Consider the following 18,898-nt stretch of genomic DNA (forward strand, 5'->3'; position numbering starts at 1 on the left):
TCTATATCCCACGCGGGGTAGGCAGAGCCAACAGTCATCAAAAGAATAAAAGGCCACTTTTAGCTTAAGATAGAATGGAAATTCAAATAGTATTATTAATTTTATTTGCCTATGAAATATAGGTATTGCCTTAAACTTTCCTTATGTTACAAGTTTTCTTTAAGATATAAAAAGGATACAACACATAAACTAAGCACAATCCAGACAAAACTTGGAAAGAGTATTTATCCTTATATCGGTTTAGCACTAGACCCAACTGCTTAGCATCCTCAAAGTTCAGAGGAATAAGTAAAGTGTTGAATTGGCGGCCTCTGTGGCGCACCGGTAGAACGCTTGTCTGTGACATCGGAGGTCCCGGGTTCGAATCCCGGCCAGGGCATGATGAGAAAAGAACTTTTTCTGATTGGCCTGGGTCTTGGATGTTTATCTATATAAGTATTTATTATAAAACAGTATCGTTGAGTTAGTATTTCGTAACACAAGTCTCAAACTTACTTCGAGGCTAACTCAATCTGTGTAATTTGTCCCGTATATACATATCTATTTATTTATTATTTATTTATATTATTTAAATAGTGACAGGTTGCTAGCCCATCGCCTAAAAGAGGAATCCCAATTATATAAGCCTATTCCTTAGTCGCCTTTTACGACATCCATGGGAAAGAAATGAAGTGGTCCTGTTCTTTTCTTTTTTAGAGCCGGGAACCGCACAGCACTCGTTAAGTCGTGTGTGAATAAAGAAGACTATATATATATGGACTGTATTTACGAAGAATACCTTACTAACAATAAAAGTTACAAACTTTACCCCTTTTTTATTAGTATATAGGTAGATAGTACTTTATTATTTTATACACGTATGTTTACATAGAAAAAGCGCGCGAAGATAAAGAACTTTCATTGACCGTAGACCTATTCTTGTTTTTGTAACAACTTTTTCTTTAAATTAAATTGAGTCAATAACGCGTAAAGATAACGTTGCTTTGAGCATCGTTGCATTATCATTTGTTATCAGCAGAGCTAAAATGCGCATCCCGTGGGCGAAATGAACAGGGGAGAGCTTGTCGAAGGAAAGATGGCGCGATGACCGTACGCGTATTGATGCGCGCGCGCAGCTCTTTGCGACCCGCGGGCAGACACTGCCGACATCCGTCGAATGCAAGACGCGCAACGCGGAACACCCTAACGGCGATAATCTTTCAAAAAGATTGAAAAATCTGTTTAGTTTTTGTGCTATTTCGTGAAAACAGCGGATGTTCAGTAAATTCACTTTACAACCGGTGGTGTTTGAAACTAATAATGTGATTGGTGAAAGTGGCTTCCTAATAAATGCCTTCATTGAGATGTGGCCCCTAAGAAATTCTCAGCAGCATACATGATTTTAAGTATAAAGGTAAGTCTGCTGTTAATTTGGCTAAGTATTTAGAAAATTATTTATTATGATTGTCTTCTGCCTAGACGTTAATATATTGACTAATTCAGAGCTGCAGCTAGGTACTGTAGGGCCGCGTTGACTTCATCAATTGGTTCATAGGGCGTGCAAATATTAATGATCTTTAATTCATGAGCCTAAAAGTACTTAGTTTTTCAATAGTTAATTCAATTTGTATTTTCCTGGTACTTTTTGTACCGACAAGAAAAAATGTAATCGTATGCGCTTTGAGTTCCTACGTGAAAACGAAACCGTCATGACGCAAATGTTTTTTTTCAGGTAATGCGAGGAGATAAACCAAAGTTGTGTTTGCTGGTCGCGACACTAGCACTCGGGTATGCGTGGGCGGGGAGCCCCTGCGAGCGCAGAGTGACTTGGTGGGACCGGGAGCGGAGTGCGTGTCAGCCCTGCAGCCGCTGCGACCCGCACCATCACCTCATAGTGCTCCTCCCCTGCGAACTCCACAGGGACACAGTCTGCCAATCACTCCGGCAAATCAACCTCTGGCCCTTTCTTGCGCCACACCGCAATGCCTCCACCACGGACTCCAGTGAACCCAGTGACTATGAATACGACTATACGGACAGCAATAGTGAAGTGAAAGATGTGGAAGAACAGTGGGACTTACAGACCCTTAGTGTGGTGTTAGCGGCTAGTGGATGTGCGATTTTCTTTTTAGTGGTACTGTTTGTGTCGTTGTCGCACGCGAAGCAGTGGAAAATCATCAAGCAAACACTACAGTCAGGTGAGAAAAGAGTATGTACGACTCTTTGAAAGCATAACTTTCACGGTTTATTTAGTTAAACGTATAACAAGCATTAGAGCATAAACTCTTAACTACTCATAACAAACTTAATAACTTAGTACCAATTTTGTTTTCTTAGCTGCTATCTAGAGATGATCATTCATTTTCCAACTTCTTTATTACTGCATATTCTGCTGCACCTATGGTGTGGCTTATTTTGGCGTCCCAATTTTTCATACTGTAGATCAATTTAGTTCGTGAATAAGTAAGCTATGTTTGATAACATAAATAAGATTTTTATGTTAGGTGATAATTTAGGTTCATTTTCAGCTTTATTAGCACAGCTTTAGTGTACTGAGGAACACGCCATAAACCCATGTTATATGACGAGCTGTAAATCAAGCTAAATCTGGCCCGAAAAGAAAACAAACAATCCGCACGTCAAGAAATACGGCCAACCGCAAACATGCGCATGCGCATGATACGATAAAATATATTTCTATGTTACACTCCGCTATTTAACTTCGTCTCTGTTCTTCTTCTTTCAAATTTACATTTTTATTGATTTCATGACTAGTTCTAATGTTTATAAATACTTACGTACACAAAATTTAACTATAAAAAAATGTCTAAGACCAGTGAAATAAACATACAATAACTTGCTATCTTGTAAAATATTTATTCCCAAGTAAAAGCTATACATATAAAATGCAGTATGAATATAAAATAAAGTAAGTACAGGTAACTTGACATAGACAATATATCCGCTCAGTCTGGTAACCTTCTTACCAAAACATATCAAGTATAGCACCCTATGTCTATAACGTATTTTCGACGTCCCATCACCACTGTAAAAATTACGCAAAAAGATATATATCTAATAATATGATTGCTTGTACAAAATTTCAAACATTGTTAACTCATGTTTCCAAACTCCGATTTCAAAATATCGGCTCCAAGTTTTATTTATTCAGGACCGACAAGGATCGTGATCGTGCGACCTCCACCATGTTTATTATACAACCTAAAGGATATACAACGTACACAGAATATTAACTAATCTATTGAGATACATTATCTCCAACAAAACAATCGTTCTAAGTTGCTTTAAAAGAATAATTTAATGATTTTAAATTTTTATGTAAAGAATTCAGAAAGAACGTATACCTAAGTGGGAAGGTATAAAAAAAACAAAGTTAATAACCTCAATTTTCAGTAGGAAATCTGGAAGTCTCAACTCAACACTATGAAAAACTGTTACCTCTTTTAATACTTAAAACGGATCATCTCATCAATCATCCTTTTGTATAAAGTGGATATTGTTATTGACCTGAAAATTTCTCGACGATAAATATAAAGCGGGAGTTATTTGTTGAAAATTGGCGATCTTTCATCATATTCTGTTAGAGGAGCTATAAACCCAAGGTTCCGGAGCCGGCAGCGGCTGTAAACAATCTGGTTTGTTTGAACATGTGCACTACTAATTTTGACCAGAGTTGTACCGGACCGCCCGTGAAACAATAGCTAACGGTTTTTTGTTGCATTCGCCTGTTACAAATGAGATTCGTCATTAGTTAGAGACGTATTGAACATTCATTTGATAACTTAAGGTATTATCATTAAATAATTAGGTCAATCATTTTATTTTGTTTTAAATATCGCCGAGGAAATCTACAATTAGCAGTGACATAAAGATTTCCTTGTGACATATTCCTATGGTATGACTTATCATTTCTTTTTTATTAGAATGTCCAACACTTTCACTTTGATTATGAACTAAGTGTTTCTAAATGTAGTTGGTGTCATACTGACGTAAATTGAACTCTAATCGAAGCACGTAGCTAGTCCTAGTTACGTCGTTTTTATGGAAGATCTACATACTTATATTAGATTGAAACTTTTTGATTGACAAAGAAAATATCGGACAGGTTTTTAAAATCAAATCTCTATTTTCTACTCAAACTTTGATCGCATTTGACACTACATACAGTTGAATGATCAGTCAATCAAGTTTGCAAACCTTTCGATAAAAAGAAGACATTTTATAATTTGCGATGATTCTTTAGAAACTGGTCATATTTCTTTTGACATTTATGTCCTACGTCTACGTCGCGAAGTCGTTATTTATTTACGTTCTTTGTTTTCAGACATGAAAGATCTGACGGCAAAAATGAAGTTAATGGAAGCCGGTGGAGAGTCCCCCTCGGAACCCCCGTCGCCTACAGATCACATTTATTGCAACATTCATGGCGGTAAAGATGCACTGCTCGGTAGGTAAAGTACAAGTTATTTAATTAGATATACTTTTCATCCTGTACAGACTCCATTGTTTAGCCTTCAATATTACGTTCAAAAGACGTAAGCGTCAATTAATCGAACAATTGAAGATTAATTGAACAATTTCATTGGCATGGGAGATTGTTAATTTTTACAAGGTACTCCAATAACATAATATACTGCAAAGCGTAATTTTTAGGCATGTATGACGAAGAATTTTTGGTATGCCTGTGAAGCTTAATGTTACGCCTACTAGTCTCGACAACATCGTTTCAAAGGAGTGCGTAACCTTCACAAAGCAATTCCTAAAAAGGAATGTTTACACGGTCATAACTCTAATTAACGTCTGCGAGACGATGATCTTCTCTGGCGCTGTGCCAACAAGTTTAAAATACTGTCTCGGTGGCTACTCTCTCTCGTCTGACAAACCTTGGCGCCCGCTGGCTCGATTCTTATTTATTTTCGATCCCGGCGTGCCCCAGAGGTCATTTCAGCAATAAACTCACTCGACCGAACAAAACGTCTGCTGTACGTAATACACTGGCTGTATAAAATAATGTTGTTAAACTGAACTTATAGTGTGGTGGTACTGGCATCGCACACCCTATATTTCGAATATTTCATTTTTAAATCGCATTTTTAAAAAAAATGCAGTTAGGTACCTACTTGTAGCCATTATAATTACAGTCATGTCGGTATTGGAACTTTTGCATTGTTTCGCAAACTTTGTCCTGACATTATTGATTTTAAATGCACCGTTAGTGACACTCCTTCGCACAATGCTGCATAAAGCTATATACGTTCCGACAATAACAATGCGATGTCCCAATATACTCACGAATCAACTAACGTAAGTACGAGTCGGTATATACTTGCTGGCTAGACGCTCATAAACAATTGATCCTCGGCTCAGCCGAATTCGTCCTCGTCATAATATGGAGGTCGCGGATTCCGACCCGCGTGTCTCATGCCGAACCAATATTAATGGGGCTAATATCGTAACCTGGTTGTCTTGTGATCTCCAGACTTCTTAAGTATCTAGTCATCTGTAAACAGTGATGAGGCAACGGGCAATTTGGGGGCGTGGCTTGGCAGTGTGCATCCGGTTTGGCAAATCAACCGCCGAGAGGCAGTTTGCCAGACCGTTATTAAAACGCACGGCATTTTGTTTTCAGTCTTATTATACAGTCATATCTAATTAAAACATTTAAATACATTAGATTAATACTTATCGCACCACATTGAAGTCTCTTTATTGAGAAATTAAGTATGACATCCCTAGCTATAGGTATACATTCCTGTATGTATATCTACTTCCTTGTAAGCGCTGTGATTTTTCAAAGGCATCTTATTCCCATTAGGTAAACTATTCGAGCAAGAAAGATTCATTTAAAAACAGCATAATAAATGTTGTTTACAAGAAACTCGCGGAAAATTCTGGGCCGTCGTCGGCGGATAAATATACCTCCTTCGCTTAGTTTCGTTCAAAAAGTTCAACGGCCTAATAAATTATGATTGAAGGGTTTGTTTATCGTTAATTGTCAAAAATCGGTGGGAGCAGGAAGCGGGGCCCTTCCCGCGGCGGCCCGAGTGAAGGCTGCCGGAAGCGGAGCCGCGGCCGCGTCGGTTGTGGCTACCAGCTTGCATTACAATCACCTCCTAATGAACGCACGTGCGTACTCCTACGGTCGGTTACCTGCCTTCATTCGAGATTTCAGATCAGCCTGCGTAAGTACTTTCTAATCCAGGAAATAAGTTCTGTCAACATTGCATACATATGTATGACTGATGATTAGGTAGGTGTACTTACCAATGACTGGCATTCCGTCGCCCATAAACGTCTCCAAATGCCAATTTTACATCATAACTTTTTTTTTTACCCCAGCGCAGCGTTTTAAACATCATTCAAGTATTCAAGCTCGAAACGAAGCTGCGTATAAAGTTTAAAAACAGATGCACTTGAGCATTGAACTTGAAAACTTATTATTCTTAAAGTGGCTCTGCGTCGTGGGATAAGGGATCAGTGGTTGCATGTTGTGGTGGTCAGCCGGTGATCGTTCGATTTCGGCGTAGTGGCGCGTTTCCATTGAATTTCCATTCTATCTTCAGAAGATCAATTTATATCTCAAATTGTCTAGATTACTTTGGAACTTTCGAGTTAACACCTTGAGTATGCCAATATTAAAACAAGATAGTTTTGTTTTCATGTTAGGTAAGTATGATAGCGATTTGTGACGCGATACCCATGATTTGTACTTTTAGTAATGCACGTAAAATTTTAAATTACACAAAAGCTCTCTTTATTTATTTCTATCTTAGTGTATTTCCATTTACACTATTTGGCTTCGTGTCTCGGGGTGTTCTTTCCAAAATTTCTTTACTTTTTCCGATTTTGGTATCCAGTTTTGAATGACAGAGTAATATTGGAATCCCTTCCAATATTTTTTCATAACGTCAAGCTAACTGATAGAAAAGTAATGGAAACAAATCCCTTGTGTCTCATGTTCCACTTGAAGCCTCGAAGTCTAGTCACGTTGCGCGTGAGCACGGTCGCCATTATTATTACAATAGACAACTTTTACTACGGATTCTTTCTTCATCATTTATTTATTAGTTCTACTCATAGAAATCGGAATAATATGGATGTTACATGATTTCGTATTCTATAGAGCGTCGGTGGTCGGACCACTCGGTCGAAGCGCAGAAAGGCACCAATTCAAATCCCAACTCGCCCATGTAAGTACCTGACTATTTTCGAAGTTATGTCCTACATTAGTTTAATTTCTTACCAATTCTCTTACGGCGAGGAAAAACATCGTGCAGAAACCTGCACATTCAGTTAACTGGATGTGTAACCATGATCGATCCAATCGATCAGAAGCAGGGGGCAAAGGTTGCAGAGGTCAGATGGGTGTCGCTTCATGACCTGACTCACCCAATCCAGGATCTATGGTGAAAGGCATACACGGGCTGCTTTCTGGAGTGGTGAGGATGCAACCGGGACTAAAGCCAGGAGGAAGAAGATTATTTCGTATTTTTTAGTTCTACGTCATGAATGTTGGTCAATGATACCTGTAGCAAAAAATTTTAATTCTTTGATTAAGTTGGTTATTCAAAAATCCATAATCCCGGTTAGGTTCATCCATATTTGCGTGGGCATTACTGTAAGTGCTGACACTAAAAGTGCACTTAGCAACACTGAATTTACGAGGAAAGATGTAAATTCTACATTCAAAATCCTATGCATTAACCAACATCTAAACACAGTGCTGTGCATAGCATAATTAAGAGTCTTGAACTCTTACATATAATTTCGACTGTCTCAAAGCTTTTTTTTTTTAAATTTGAAAATTATTCTGTGAGCTCGTTTCGTCCGTCCATGAAAATTAACAAGATAAAGAAACTTAGACATTTCAAACAATCAAAAATGTCTCAAAATATTTTCTAGTTTAAGTCATAAAACTCAGTCGTGCATGGCCGCGGTAGGATTCGAACATGTATCACTCTGAGCATCGTAATTTCATCACATTCGGTCACCTTAACAGTTCCACCACTGAAGCTCACGCTCCCAATTTAAAATTACATGTATAAAGTCTATGAAAAAAAAGTTGATCTATGAACGGATGTAGAGAGGTAAAAACGTGCGTCACGCGCGGCCCCATTTCTCTCAGCGCCAGGAAATGGACCAAAAGCTTCCTCCACGAGACGCTTGCGCAGTCAATAATAGATTCCATCAAAATATATTCGGGATATATTGAGTGGTCTTAGTCCGAAGTGCGGTCGATGACGTTAATATCGACGTGAAGCAAAGGGAAGTTATTATTGCGGGAAAAATAAGAGCAAGGAACAACGCTATTATATAAGGGTATAGCTTTCTTCTAAAACCGCTTGTCTGCGTTTTGTGGTTTAATTTTTTCTTAAAAACTAGAACTTTCTTAGTTAGAAGTTTCTAGACTAGGAGCTAAAATATAAATCTTCTATCTAACAATAAATCTGTCGGTTCCTATCCCAAACTGGTCTATAGGTATTTAAGGGGCAAAATATTTTCGGTTTAAATTTTTGCTGTAACTAAAGTCTGGATAGATTTTTAATGTTTATATTTTATTAACTAGATATGATTTAATCTACACCCACAAGTCTCTTTGTTCCTATCCAAAATTGGTTTATACTCGTATCTATATCAAGTCTTTAAGGGTTGGCAATTGCTGTGAGTAAATATAGTACTTACTTACTTGCTAAAGGTCTAAACACATGTTCGGCAACGATGGTCGTTATTTCGAAGAATTATTTACGCTTTCAATGTGAGTACCCTGCCAAAATTGGTTCTTTAATTTACATTCGATAATAAACACGATGGGAATCGAATCCTGGACAATATCGAAACGAGTTCAGAATAATAAATTCGCACGTAAATTTCCCTTCCTTTCGGGGCTCCGGAAGTGCCTCCACGGCTCCGCGGACGCTATGGTCCTTCGTTTATTATTCAATGTATGGCCTGAAGCCAATAACATTTGTTTCTACCTATAAAATCGTACATAATCGTACAATAAGAGGCGTCACAAAGGATAAGATATTAATGCGAAACGAAATCCAAAATTGTCAGAAGGAAGTTCGTTCCGACAACAATCGCAAAATCTTCTATACAATTTACCAATAGCATGCTTATTTCTACGTGCCGTTTATCATCAAAGAAAGAAAGAAAGAAAAGCACTAGATTGTAACTCTTTCTTTTTCTGGTTCTATTATATTATATTTTCTCTTGTTACACGTAGTACTACTTATTTCTTGTGCAATATAGATAAATAACCTGTGTTAAAATGACTTTGCAGAAAAAAAATACAAAACACCCGACCTACCTACACAAAAAAAATATGAAGAAAGAAATAAACAATTTATATCCTTCTAATTATAACAGTTCAATAGTTCTTATATATTAAAGTTCTTAGACACTAATGTGGATACGATACACCTACATCAGAAGGCTAGCAGAGGAAGCTCCGTACACAATCAATATGTACTACGGTCATTGTGTCGCTTCTGTGTCTCGTAAGAAGTGCACCATTATGCCTTATTAGTTGTCTTTAATAAAATATTTCTTGGTTTCAGGCTAGTAATTAGGTATGAGAATACCTGAGTAGGTACTAACCGGTCTGTTACACCTTAACGGCTAAACCGCTAACCGAAACGAGATCAAACATGTAATCTTTCAGAAAATTTCCACAGCAGCGAAGTTTCGAGCAAATACTTCCTAGTTTAATAATAAATGTTTGGTTTTCGTCAAAAGTTGAAAAGGATCCTATCATATCAAATCGAAAAAAAACGAGAGCGTGCGAAACTCATAAACACGAACCTTATCGTGTTTCAAAATACTCCCTTGCGACGACGCACAGACTAGCCGGCAATGATTTATTATGTTTACTCTGCGCACGGGGCAAAGCGGCCGTCTGCTCATACGCATCACGCTATAATATCTAAATTGTCTCGCAGACGCAACCAAGAATTGGCGAGCGCTTGAAGGTTAAACCGAAACTGATGGCGTGTTTTAGACAGTCCAGTCAATGATTCTAGGAAACGGCGTGGCGGCTGCCGTATATATACAAGTGAATCTTGCCAACGATCTACTGTTTATAAACAAACGTATAAACTCCATAACATACAAAAATGCCCATTCTCTTATAGAAAATCATATTCACCCCAACCTATGGCTACGTATGAGTACTAGGTATTGCTTTTTTTATTTTATTTTTTAATACGCTGCAATAATTACCGTAATTTTGGAGTACCAATGTGTGATGAGAAGTTTTGTATTACAAGTACATATATTCATTACAATATAAAGGTCATATTCTTTCCTAGTCCTAAAAATACATCAACGGCGAACCATAAACATTCGTCGAAGGAAAATTTAATTTCCTAGTTTTATGGCATATGAATATGCCCAGAATAATCGGCAGCTGGAGCCCGTTTAGAATTCCTTGCGCATGCGCACAACCCGTAAATTCATATATGGACGCTACAAACCGCAATTAGCATTGGCTTTGTACCTGCATCAGGCCAGGCAGTTTTTATATCAAAATGTCAAGAGTTACGCCATAAAGCCATAATAAAATTAAGTTGGTATCATCAGAGGCATGATGTAAACTTATATAACGGATATTTTTGTTTCAGGTCAAGCTTCGAATAAAAAAGGACTGGGTAACGTGTACACACAAGAGAAGCATCCCTCATAATGACCGACGATAACAAAACGTCCGAGAGAGTACAGTACAAATTATATAAATAAAGCCACCTCGCATTTGTGCAGACAAAAGAAATCATATTTTCGAGATGAATAAAGATTCTATAAACAATATACCTACTATTTTGAATTTCAAACCACGACTCAAAGGGCCAGATTTTAATATAAATAAAAATATAATCGTACAAACAATGACCCGGTTTTCTGCTCCCGTGGGAACAGCTGAACGTGACCTGTCTGACTTTTCAAGACTGTTGGCTCTGTCCACCCCGCAAGGGATAAAGACGTGATTATATGTATTTATACATGCCAAATTATGTAAAAGAATTAAATAGAAAAATTAATTTATTGTTCGCAATAAAATTTTTGATAATGAATATATAAAAATATAGAATTAATTTATGATTTCAATTCCTCGTATACTCGACTAGCTGGCGAGCTAGGCCGCGACGTGGGCGCTCCCTAAATAGATCCCGACTAGCGACTTTTCCCTTGCACAAGCACTATGCAGTCTTATAACAATGCATGAGAGTTACATTTCGCTAAAACTTCCTCGAAGATGGACCTGCGGAAGGAAACCATGTTTCAACGTCGCCCGCACACACCTGGTCAAAGCGACATTACTGTCATTTTCTATTAGGTATCTTATGTAATAATAATTGGCATTATGCATGTAGATAAAGTCAACAGGCTTTGGAATTTCCTGATATTTTAGACTACCAGCTACTACTGGGTGTTGCGTATTAGTATTATTAGAATAAATACACTTATACATTTTCAAAAAATAAGTAGAACATGAAATACTAACAAATGAAACTAAACATTACTTTTTCTATCGTTTATTAAAGGTACTCGTACTTACCTCCATTCACAAAATTGGAGTAAGATTGTATTATATTAAATTACATTAAAAACTACTTCGCAATATTAAAAACATACCTTATATCTCAAAAATAATAATTTACTAACAAACAGTAGGGAAATAGAACTGATGGCAAAATAGTTGGCCTTCCATTCCGAAGTTTCAGATTGTTCAAGAACAGAACTTTTATGTTTATTCATTGGTCCCACGTAGTTCTTTATATCTTAATTCCCGCCAATAACATTAACTAGTTTACGAACACTTGGTCCAAGTTACTCTCGATCACAAACATTATCTACTTATGCACTATTTATTCGAGATTGTGCTCAGTTCATCATTATCAAACAGATGGAAGAGGATTCCGTACAGATATACAGACATAATGAACACAGCAAGGGTCAAGTAATAAAAAATATACTATTCATCAAACGAGAAATTGCAGCTTCGCTTCGTAAAAATTTGGCGGCAATTTCGTAGAACCTATTCAATACTTAGACTACCTATATTTTGTACAATGTGATCTTAACTACTCGTTACCAAGGCGAAAATTGTAAGCGTATAAATGCAAATATAGCAGAATATCTGATATATTAACATCTGAAATTAGATATGCCCCGATTTCTTTGGAAAGTAAAGTTATTATTCCCTTATTTCAATCATTGCCTTATCAGTCATTATGTTGAAAGTAAAATAGTCCACAAAGTATGAAGTAAACTGGTCTAAAATATTCATTTTTCCATTGGAAAAAGTTAATTATTAAAAAAAGCATATTCACACAACATTCTCCATTCACAAAATCTGCCTGTGTATTTAGATCTTTTTTCGGTTATTAAAGTTATTGAGAATTACAACAAATGCAAATAAACCTACCTTTTGTCGAACCTAAACCTGTACATGGCAGCTCAAATCTACAATTTTAAAATTTTGGTACAGACGTTATCTCATTCATTTTCAGATTATTTAGTTTAACAGTCTAATAAAATCGTTTGAGCTTATGATGTCAGAACTAACTGAGCCCTTTTAAATTTTGATTGGTACACCAATGCAGTGTATTTTAAATTTGAAAATATGTGAAAAATTAACATGATTTACTGATTACTAGAAAAACTTCTAACATTTATAATATAAAACAAATTGTTGTGTTATTGGAGAGTACTATTTCTGGGTCTTTGTAGGGAAAAAAAAGAACAAATCGATTCAAAGGATACCATATGTATGTTAGCAAATATTTGCTACCAACTCATGAAAATTCCAGGACTCAGTTTATCATACCAACATGAAATTCGTTATAACAAACATTCAACATGTCTACCTTGCCCGATCACAACCCATGACACCGACAGTGTAAAATATATACAATGGCAAATATCACTGCTTCGTTCAGTCTTCTTCTGCTTGTGGTTTTTTAATTAACCATTTTTTTTATTTGTATTTAAATACATTAAAAAACTTTAATTATACCATAATTCATTTCTGCTTATTCCAATCAAAAATGAGCTTATATTCTCGCAACAGAAGGGTCACTGCATCAAAGCAACCAATCACATCGCACCATTTGTAGCGATCAATATCCGATTGGTCGGCGCAGAACTTTTCAACTTTGTACAGAGTTTAAACAAGGACATCGCTGATATTTCAAGGTATATTGTGTGAAAATATTTAAAAGGTCAAATCAAAATAAATATCCGATTGGTTGGCGATTTACAACTGTTTAAAAATCGCCATCTTTTTTGTTCTTAATTTCTTAAGTGGAAAAATATCATAGGTGTGATCTGGCTAACCGTTATTTGCCGTTATATCATAGTGGCGGCCCATTTTCGATGTGTTTATGGTCACTAGCTGCGGGTCTGCGAATCTGTGGCGGGTCTTGCGGCTTGCTGTGGCGGGGCGTAAGCCGGCACCGGGTACAGCGGCCGCGCGGGGAGCGACGACACGCGCTCGAACCTTGTAAAAACGTGAACATAATCAATAAATTATACAACATTCATGGATTTTCTTTTCTGGTTTGTTAATACATATGTAGATAAGTAGGTATGGCAAAATAGGGTCAATTAAGCTTAAAATATATTATATATATATACATACCTACAAACTGGTAATGGAAGTGGATTTAATACTAAGGAAAAATAAACAGACACTTCTCCATCTGTAGAGTTGTAGACAAGATTGGCAAAAATAATAATGAATGGACCCACTTGTCAGTGTTGTACTTGTCGGGCACGGCGTGGTAGGGCTGCAGCTTGGCGTGCGCGTGAGTGCGCGCCAGCTCGCGCAGGCAGGCCTCCAGCGCCGGCGCCGCGTACCCGCTGCTGGCGCTCAGCGACGCCGGCCACGCCAGCGCCAGGCAGCCGGCGCGCCCGCCGCGGGGGCTCATTCCTAAGGGGCCAACCATCTATATTGCTGCTGATGCTGCTGCGACAGCGTTCAACGAAAAATTCCGCAATTTAGGGAAATCCACTGTTAGCGCAATCCAGACCACAAAAGTTGATTGAAATTACTATACCCAGCGATTTGGGCTGTGCATTTTCTGTCAGTCAGCTGGTCCCTCGGTAGATGAAAAGTTTTTTAAATGCATAAAGATAAATTCTCCGCCTTCTCATAAAATCTTGATTCCATATAGCCCAATTGATTGTGACTATTGTACACTTACACACAGCAAAAGTGAAACGGTTACACCAATTTTGAACACTAAAAACTGTTTGAAGTGGTGTCAAGAAGCATTTTGTCAAGACCACTGTCAACAGACACTGTTGCTATTACAGCAACTTTGAACAAATACATACACAGCTCTCATTATAGGAACTTGATAGTATCCTGGGTTTTTGAACAAAACAGGGGCAAAGGTATAAAATAAGTAGTGTAAGTATATAATGACCGTTGTCATAGCTGAAGTCGTGCGAGCAGTTCTCACAGAGCAGACAGTGCCTGGCGGTGGCGAGCGCGGCGGCCGCGATCACGGACGGCTTGAACTGCAGGTACGGGTCCGCTTCTAGCAGGCACAGCTCTGACAGATACTGCAATAGAAACACTCTATATTAACTGTATTCCCAAAAATTGTAAAAATAAATAATATAGAAAAACGGATACGAAAAAAGCCCATTAACAAAAGATGATACTCTAGACCTGTAAGCCGATAAACTTGGTCTCTCTTTTATCTTTTCAAGTTTCCAGTTGTATTACAATGAGATGACAATAAAAAATTTAGAATCAACTTCACACTCACAGATGCCAAATGGAATGTCTTCTTAGAAAGTCCATTAGATATGCAATAATGTGAGAGGAATGCCAAGGACGTCGGTGTTGAGAGGTCGAAGGACAACACTTTCAGGATCAGGTGTTCCATGCGCAGGACTTCTCTCTTTGTGTACGTGTCGTCTGTGATGTACACAAACTCTGACACTTCCGGGGGATAAACCTCTTCATATTTCCTGTGATTGAAATAAAGTATTTTTAACAAAAGATTTTTTTCTTTTTAATTTTTATGTAAAAATATATGACAATGAAATTGATGTGTAATTTATTGTACTACTTTCGTAACATACTATCTAGCCATTCTTACTACTTTTGATGAGGACTATTGTCTTTTCAGTTGCAATTGCACCATCTCAGCGCGTTATTTCTAATAAATTAATGTTATACACAAAAGCTTACTTACGCTGCAATATATGTGGCCGCAGCTCCAACCAGCTGTAGTTTGGTGCGGACGACGCTCATGTATGACAGGAACCTGAATAATGAATGAGTCATTGACATGTGTGCTTTATGATAATGCACAGAAGTCACCACTAAACAGATTTATTTGATTAATACACAAATCAATCAATACTCATTTGGTTGTTTAAAATTCAGCATAATAAGAGCATAAAATAGCATTATGAAATGAAGAAGAAATAGGGACTTGCTACATAGCCTCTAATATTGCAGGATTTTATTTGTTTGCAATGATGAAACTTAAAGTCTACTGAACCAATATGTCAATCATATTTGGCAGAGGGACATGGACATTTTATTGTGAAAATTGATATGAAAGTGACGCCGCGCACAAAAGCCACAGTGAATACAAATTGTAAAGTAATAACAAATATTACCTGTCCACATAAGAGACGGCCAAATGTAAAGTCTCGCTTTGCTGGTTGTACTCGTCACACACCTCCACCAACCAGTCAATGAGGATTGAACGCATCATGTAAGTGATGTCGGGCTGCTTGCGCATGTAGCGGGGGTTGGCTCGGTTTTTAACCTGAACATAATGTGATGCATACATATGAATGTAAATGAAGCAAAATAAGTAAGTATGCAGGGATCATGGCTAGTAGTTAGATGTAGTCTCTGCCTACCCCTCCAAGTGAAAGGTGTTTTTTATTCTGCCCTATTAGAAACAAAAAGGTCAACAAGGTAACAGATAGAAATGCCTAGTGCTTGACTCTTTTTTTTTTTTAATTCCAAAGCTTTAGCTTTATACACATTACAGTGACAAGAAATCTTTGAACATTATGCACAAATAAGTTGGCAGATTGGAGGACTAGTATCTATATTCAGTAGCCACATAATAATATTATTTTTTCAATTTACATTTTTAACATTAACTTTTAACAAATCTTGTTTACCTCAATTTCCCTCATGTACTGATATATGTCATCTCTGTACTCCACCACATGGAAGAACAACTCGCGGTCATTCTGTGCTGTAGTAGTGTCCTCTTCATCTTCAAGGCTGTCATTGAGGAGCGCGCTCTCATTCTTGGATATTGACATGGAGAGTACACTCGAGTCCACCACTGACATGGGTGATTCCACAACATCCTTCTTTTCTTGCAGTGGCAATCTGAATATTTAAAAAGAACAGGTTACCAACTCATATATGATATGGCATATTTTAACCTAATTATTACTTAGATTGGAAGACAAAAAAGAAAAAGAAGAATAAAATAAAAATGTAACAGCCTCACTCAAAATTTTTGTTTTATAAGCTAATTGTTAGCCTGTAATGAATGTGACAGGCAGACATGAATAAACCCAAAAGACATAGTACCCCAACCCAACCTAAAATATATATAAATAGTTCCCTTATAAAAAATTGGTTTTATTATTTTGGTAGTAACAAAATATAAAGATTATTTTAGAGATAAAACCTAAAATTAACATTAAATAACAGTTTATAACTGAACTAGTGCTAACCTTAATGGTGGTATTTCTTTGGACCGATCTGGTTGCTTTTCAAGTAATGCATGTTTCTTGGCATTCTCTGCAGCATTCACGAAAATGTTTTCTTTCCTTATGTTGGGGTCCTTAGCAACAAAAGGTTTGAAGGTAGGCTCACGGCGCTTGACCTCAGCCTCGCTTGGTTTATCCTCATACACACTGAAGGCTCGGAATTGGTCCACAGGAGGCACAATATTCTTTTCATTTTTGATGTTGCGCACGGTTCTATTCTCATCTTGAACTTTACACGGTCCATTCGTCAATCCAGGCTAGAATTTAAATGTTAATATTTTATATTTCGACGGGTGGTAGTTTCCCGCGTCATCTAACACAAAAATTTTGGATGTAACCGTAACTACAAAAATAACCTCTCCAAATACAAAGATTCTAATTCGATGTACATTTCAAATGGTAAGGGGAAAATGGGTGGGGAAAAGAATGACGATTAGTACTTACAAGCTTTATGTTTCTGTTTTGATTGCAGGCGAAATGACTGATATTACCGAGGGCCCGTCGTTGGTTTGCGGCCACAAAAACATCTGCATTTTCTTTCTTTAACCCTATAGTTGCATTTTCTTGGTCCTCGTGAATTCTAAATGCCATTGCCCCCGCTTTTTTTATCAACAATATCGTTAAACAAACGTTACAATAGATAAACTAAAATGCGGACCGCGTGAAGGAAATTAATCGCAACCAAAGCGGAAATGCGTGTACTTCTTCAAATGCTACCACATTTTATAAAAATTGTGTGTAGAACAAAATTACACAAAACTAACTGCGAAACCACCCTCAAAATATGCTAAGTATTGTCAACGGACAACAACCATTTTTGTGGTTCTTTCAGCTGTTGAGTTGACGTTCTTTTGTCTATGTTATTTTAAAATTCAGCCAATAGAAATTGCCTATTTCAAAAATGTCTATGGTTTAATGTTTTCCTAGAGTGGATGATACACGAGTGAGTACGCCACGGGAGTACGCGAACTAGCGCTCGGCGAAAGTAGGTACTGTGTACAATTTTTCACTGCCAAGTAATTTCGTTACGCTCCAAGCCGATTGATATCTTGCTCGTGACTCATCTCGGCTCGAACGTGTGTTAGACCTGCACCACTGCCACTTATTTTCTAAAAATAGGGATTTCACATTTTATGAGCGTACTCGCTTACTCGTCGCACTCGTCTCACTGAATAGCAATTTCTTCTGCGGAAATATCTATACTTATCTATACTAATTTTATAATCTATACTAATATTATAAAGCTGAAGAGTTTACATACATACATACATAAAATCGCGCCTCTTTCCCGGAGGGGTAGGCAGAGACTACATCTTTCCACTTGCCACAATCTCTGCATACTTCCTTCGCTTCATCCACATTCATAACTCTCTTCATGCAAGCTCGGCGGTTTCGGGTACTTTTGACCTGACCCTTTACCAGGACGTCCGTAATTTGATCAAGATACGAGTTTGTTTGTATGAACGCGCTAATCTCAGGAACTACTGGTTCGAATTGAAAAATTATTTATGTGGTGAATAGACCATTTATCGAGGAAGGCTTTAGGCTATATAACATCACGCTGCGACTATAAGGAGCAAAGAAAAAATAGAATATGTGAAAAAAACGGCAAAATTATTCATCCTTGAAGGTTTCAATGATGCCCAAAATAACTATTCTACGCGGACGAAGTCGCGGGCACAGATAGTTTTTATAGATGTAGGTCGTCAGAAAAGTTATAGAAAATATTTGATATAATAGTTTTGAAATGTAGAACGGAGATTTAATGTATGCAGGAAAAAAATGATTGCTGAAGATTTAACTGTTCTGTAATTCGAAAAAACTCAGAACTACTCCACCAAATTAACATTAGCAGAGTTTTGCGTTCTTAAGTTAATGCGTTACACAAACAAAAACCGTCAATACGAACCTTCACAATATTTTTTTTCATCAGGAGTTTTTTTTTATAAATTGTTGTTTACTTGAAACTTTATTTTTTTGACTGCGAGTTAATAAACGGAATATTCTGAAATCATGGCATTTAACAATATGTTGTCAACAGAAGCACTTTTCTTTGCAAAGAATACCGTGACCAGCCACGAGCAAGATTTCAATACGGTGACGGCTAATTCAGCGACTTTAAAATACGCGG

At 37.3% G+C, this 18,898-nt stretch overlaps 2 protein-coding genes across 3 annotated transcripts; one reads left to right on the top strand and one right to left on the bottom strand.

Annotated features, from left to right (window-relative positions):
- Nucleotides 1-1,036: 1,036 nt before the first annotated feature.
- LOC106131149 (tumor necrosis factor receptor superfamily member wengen) lies at nucleotides 1,037-10,806 on the top strand. Of its 2 annotated transcripts, none has more exons than XM_060944655.1 (4): nucleotides 1,037-1,393; nucleotides 1,712-2,177; nucleotides 4,325-4,451; nucleotides 10,623-10,806. In XM_060944655.1, exons 1-4 carry the CDS (start codon nucleotides 1,376-1,378, stop codon nucleotides 10,636-10,638), a joined length of 627 nt encoding a protein of 208 aa, XP_060800638.1. In that variant the 5' UTR covers nucleotides 1,037-1,375; the 3' UTR covers nucleotides 10,639-10,806. The 2 variants fall into 2 exon arrangements, with proteins under 2 accessions (XP_060800638.1, XP_013185600.1); XM_013330146.2 differs by having other exon boundaries at nucleotides 1,041-1,393; nucleotides 4,325-4,447.
- Nucleotides 10,807-13,185: 2,379 nt separating this feature from the next.
- Nucleotides 13,186-17,628, bottom strand: LOC106131373 (cyclin-A2). The gene is made up of 9 exons (XM_013330469.2): nucleotides 17,212-17,628; nucleotides 16,732-17,024; nucleotides 16,162-16,378; nucleotides 15,643-15,794; nucleotides 15,210-15,281; nucleotides 14,778-14,982; nucleotides 14,430-14,568; nucleotides 13,750-13,930; nucleotides 13,186-13,498 (listed from the first exon to the last, which is right to left on the bottom strand). The coding sequence occupies exons 1-9, from the start codon at nucleotides 17,356-17,358 to the stop codon at nucleotides 13,390-13,392; spliced, it is 1,515 nt and encodes a 504-aa protein (XP_013185923.2). The 5' UTR covers nucleotides 17,359-17,628; the 3' UTR covers nucleotides 13,186-13,389.
- Between the last annotated feature and the right edge of the window lie 1,270 nt (nucleotides 17,629-18,898).

Source organism: Amyelois transitella, chromosome 6, assembly GCF_032362555.1.
Source record: "Amyelois transitella isolate CPQ chromosome 6, ilAmyTran1.1, whole genome shotgun sequence".
Taxonomy (NCBI): domain Eukaryota; kingdom Metazoa; phylum Arthropoda; class Insecta; order Lepidoptera; family Pyralidae; genus Amyelois; species Amyelois transitella.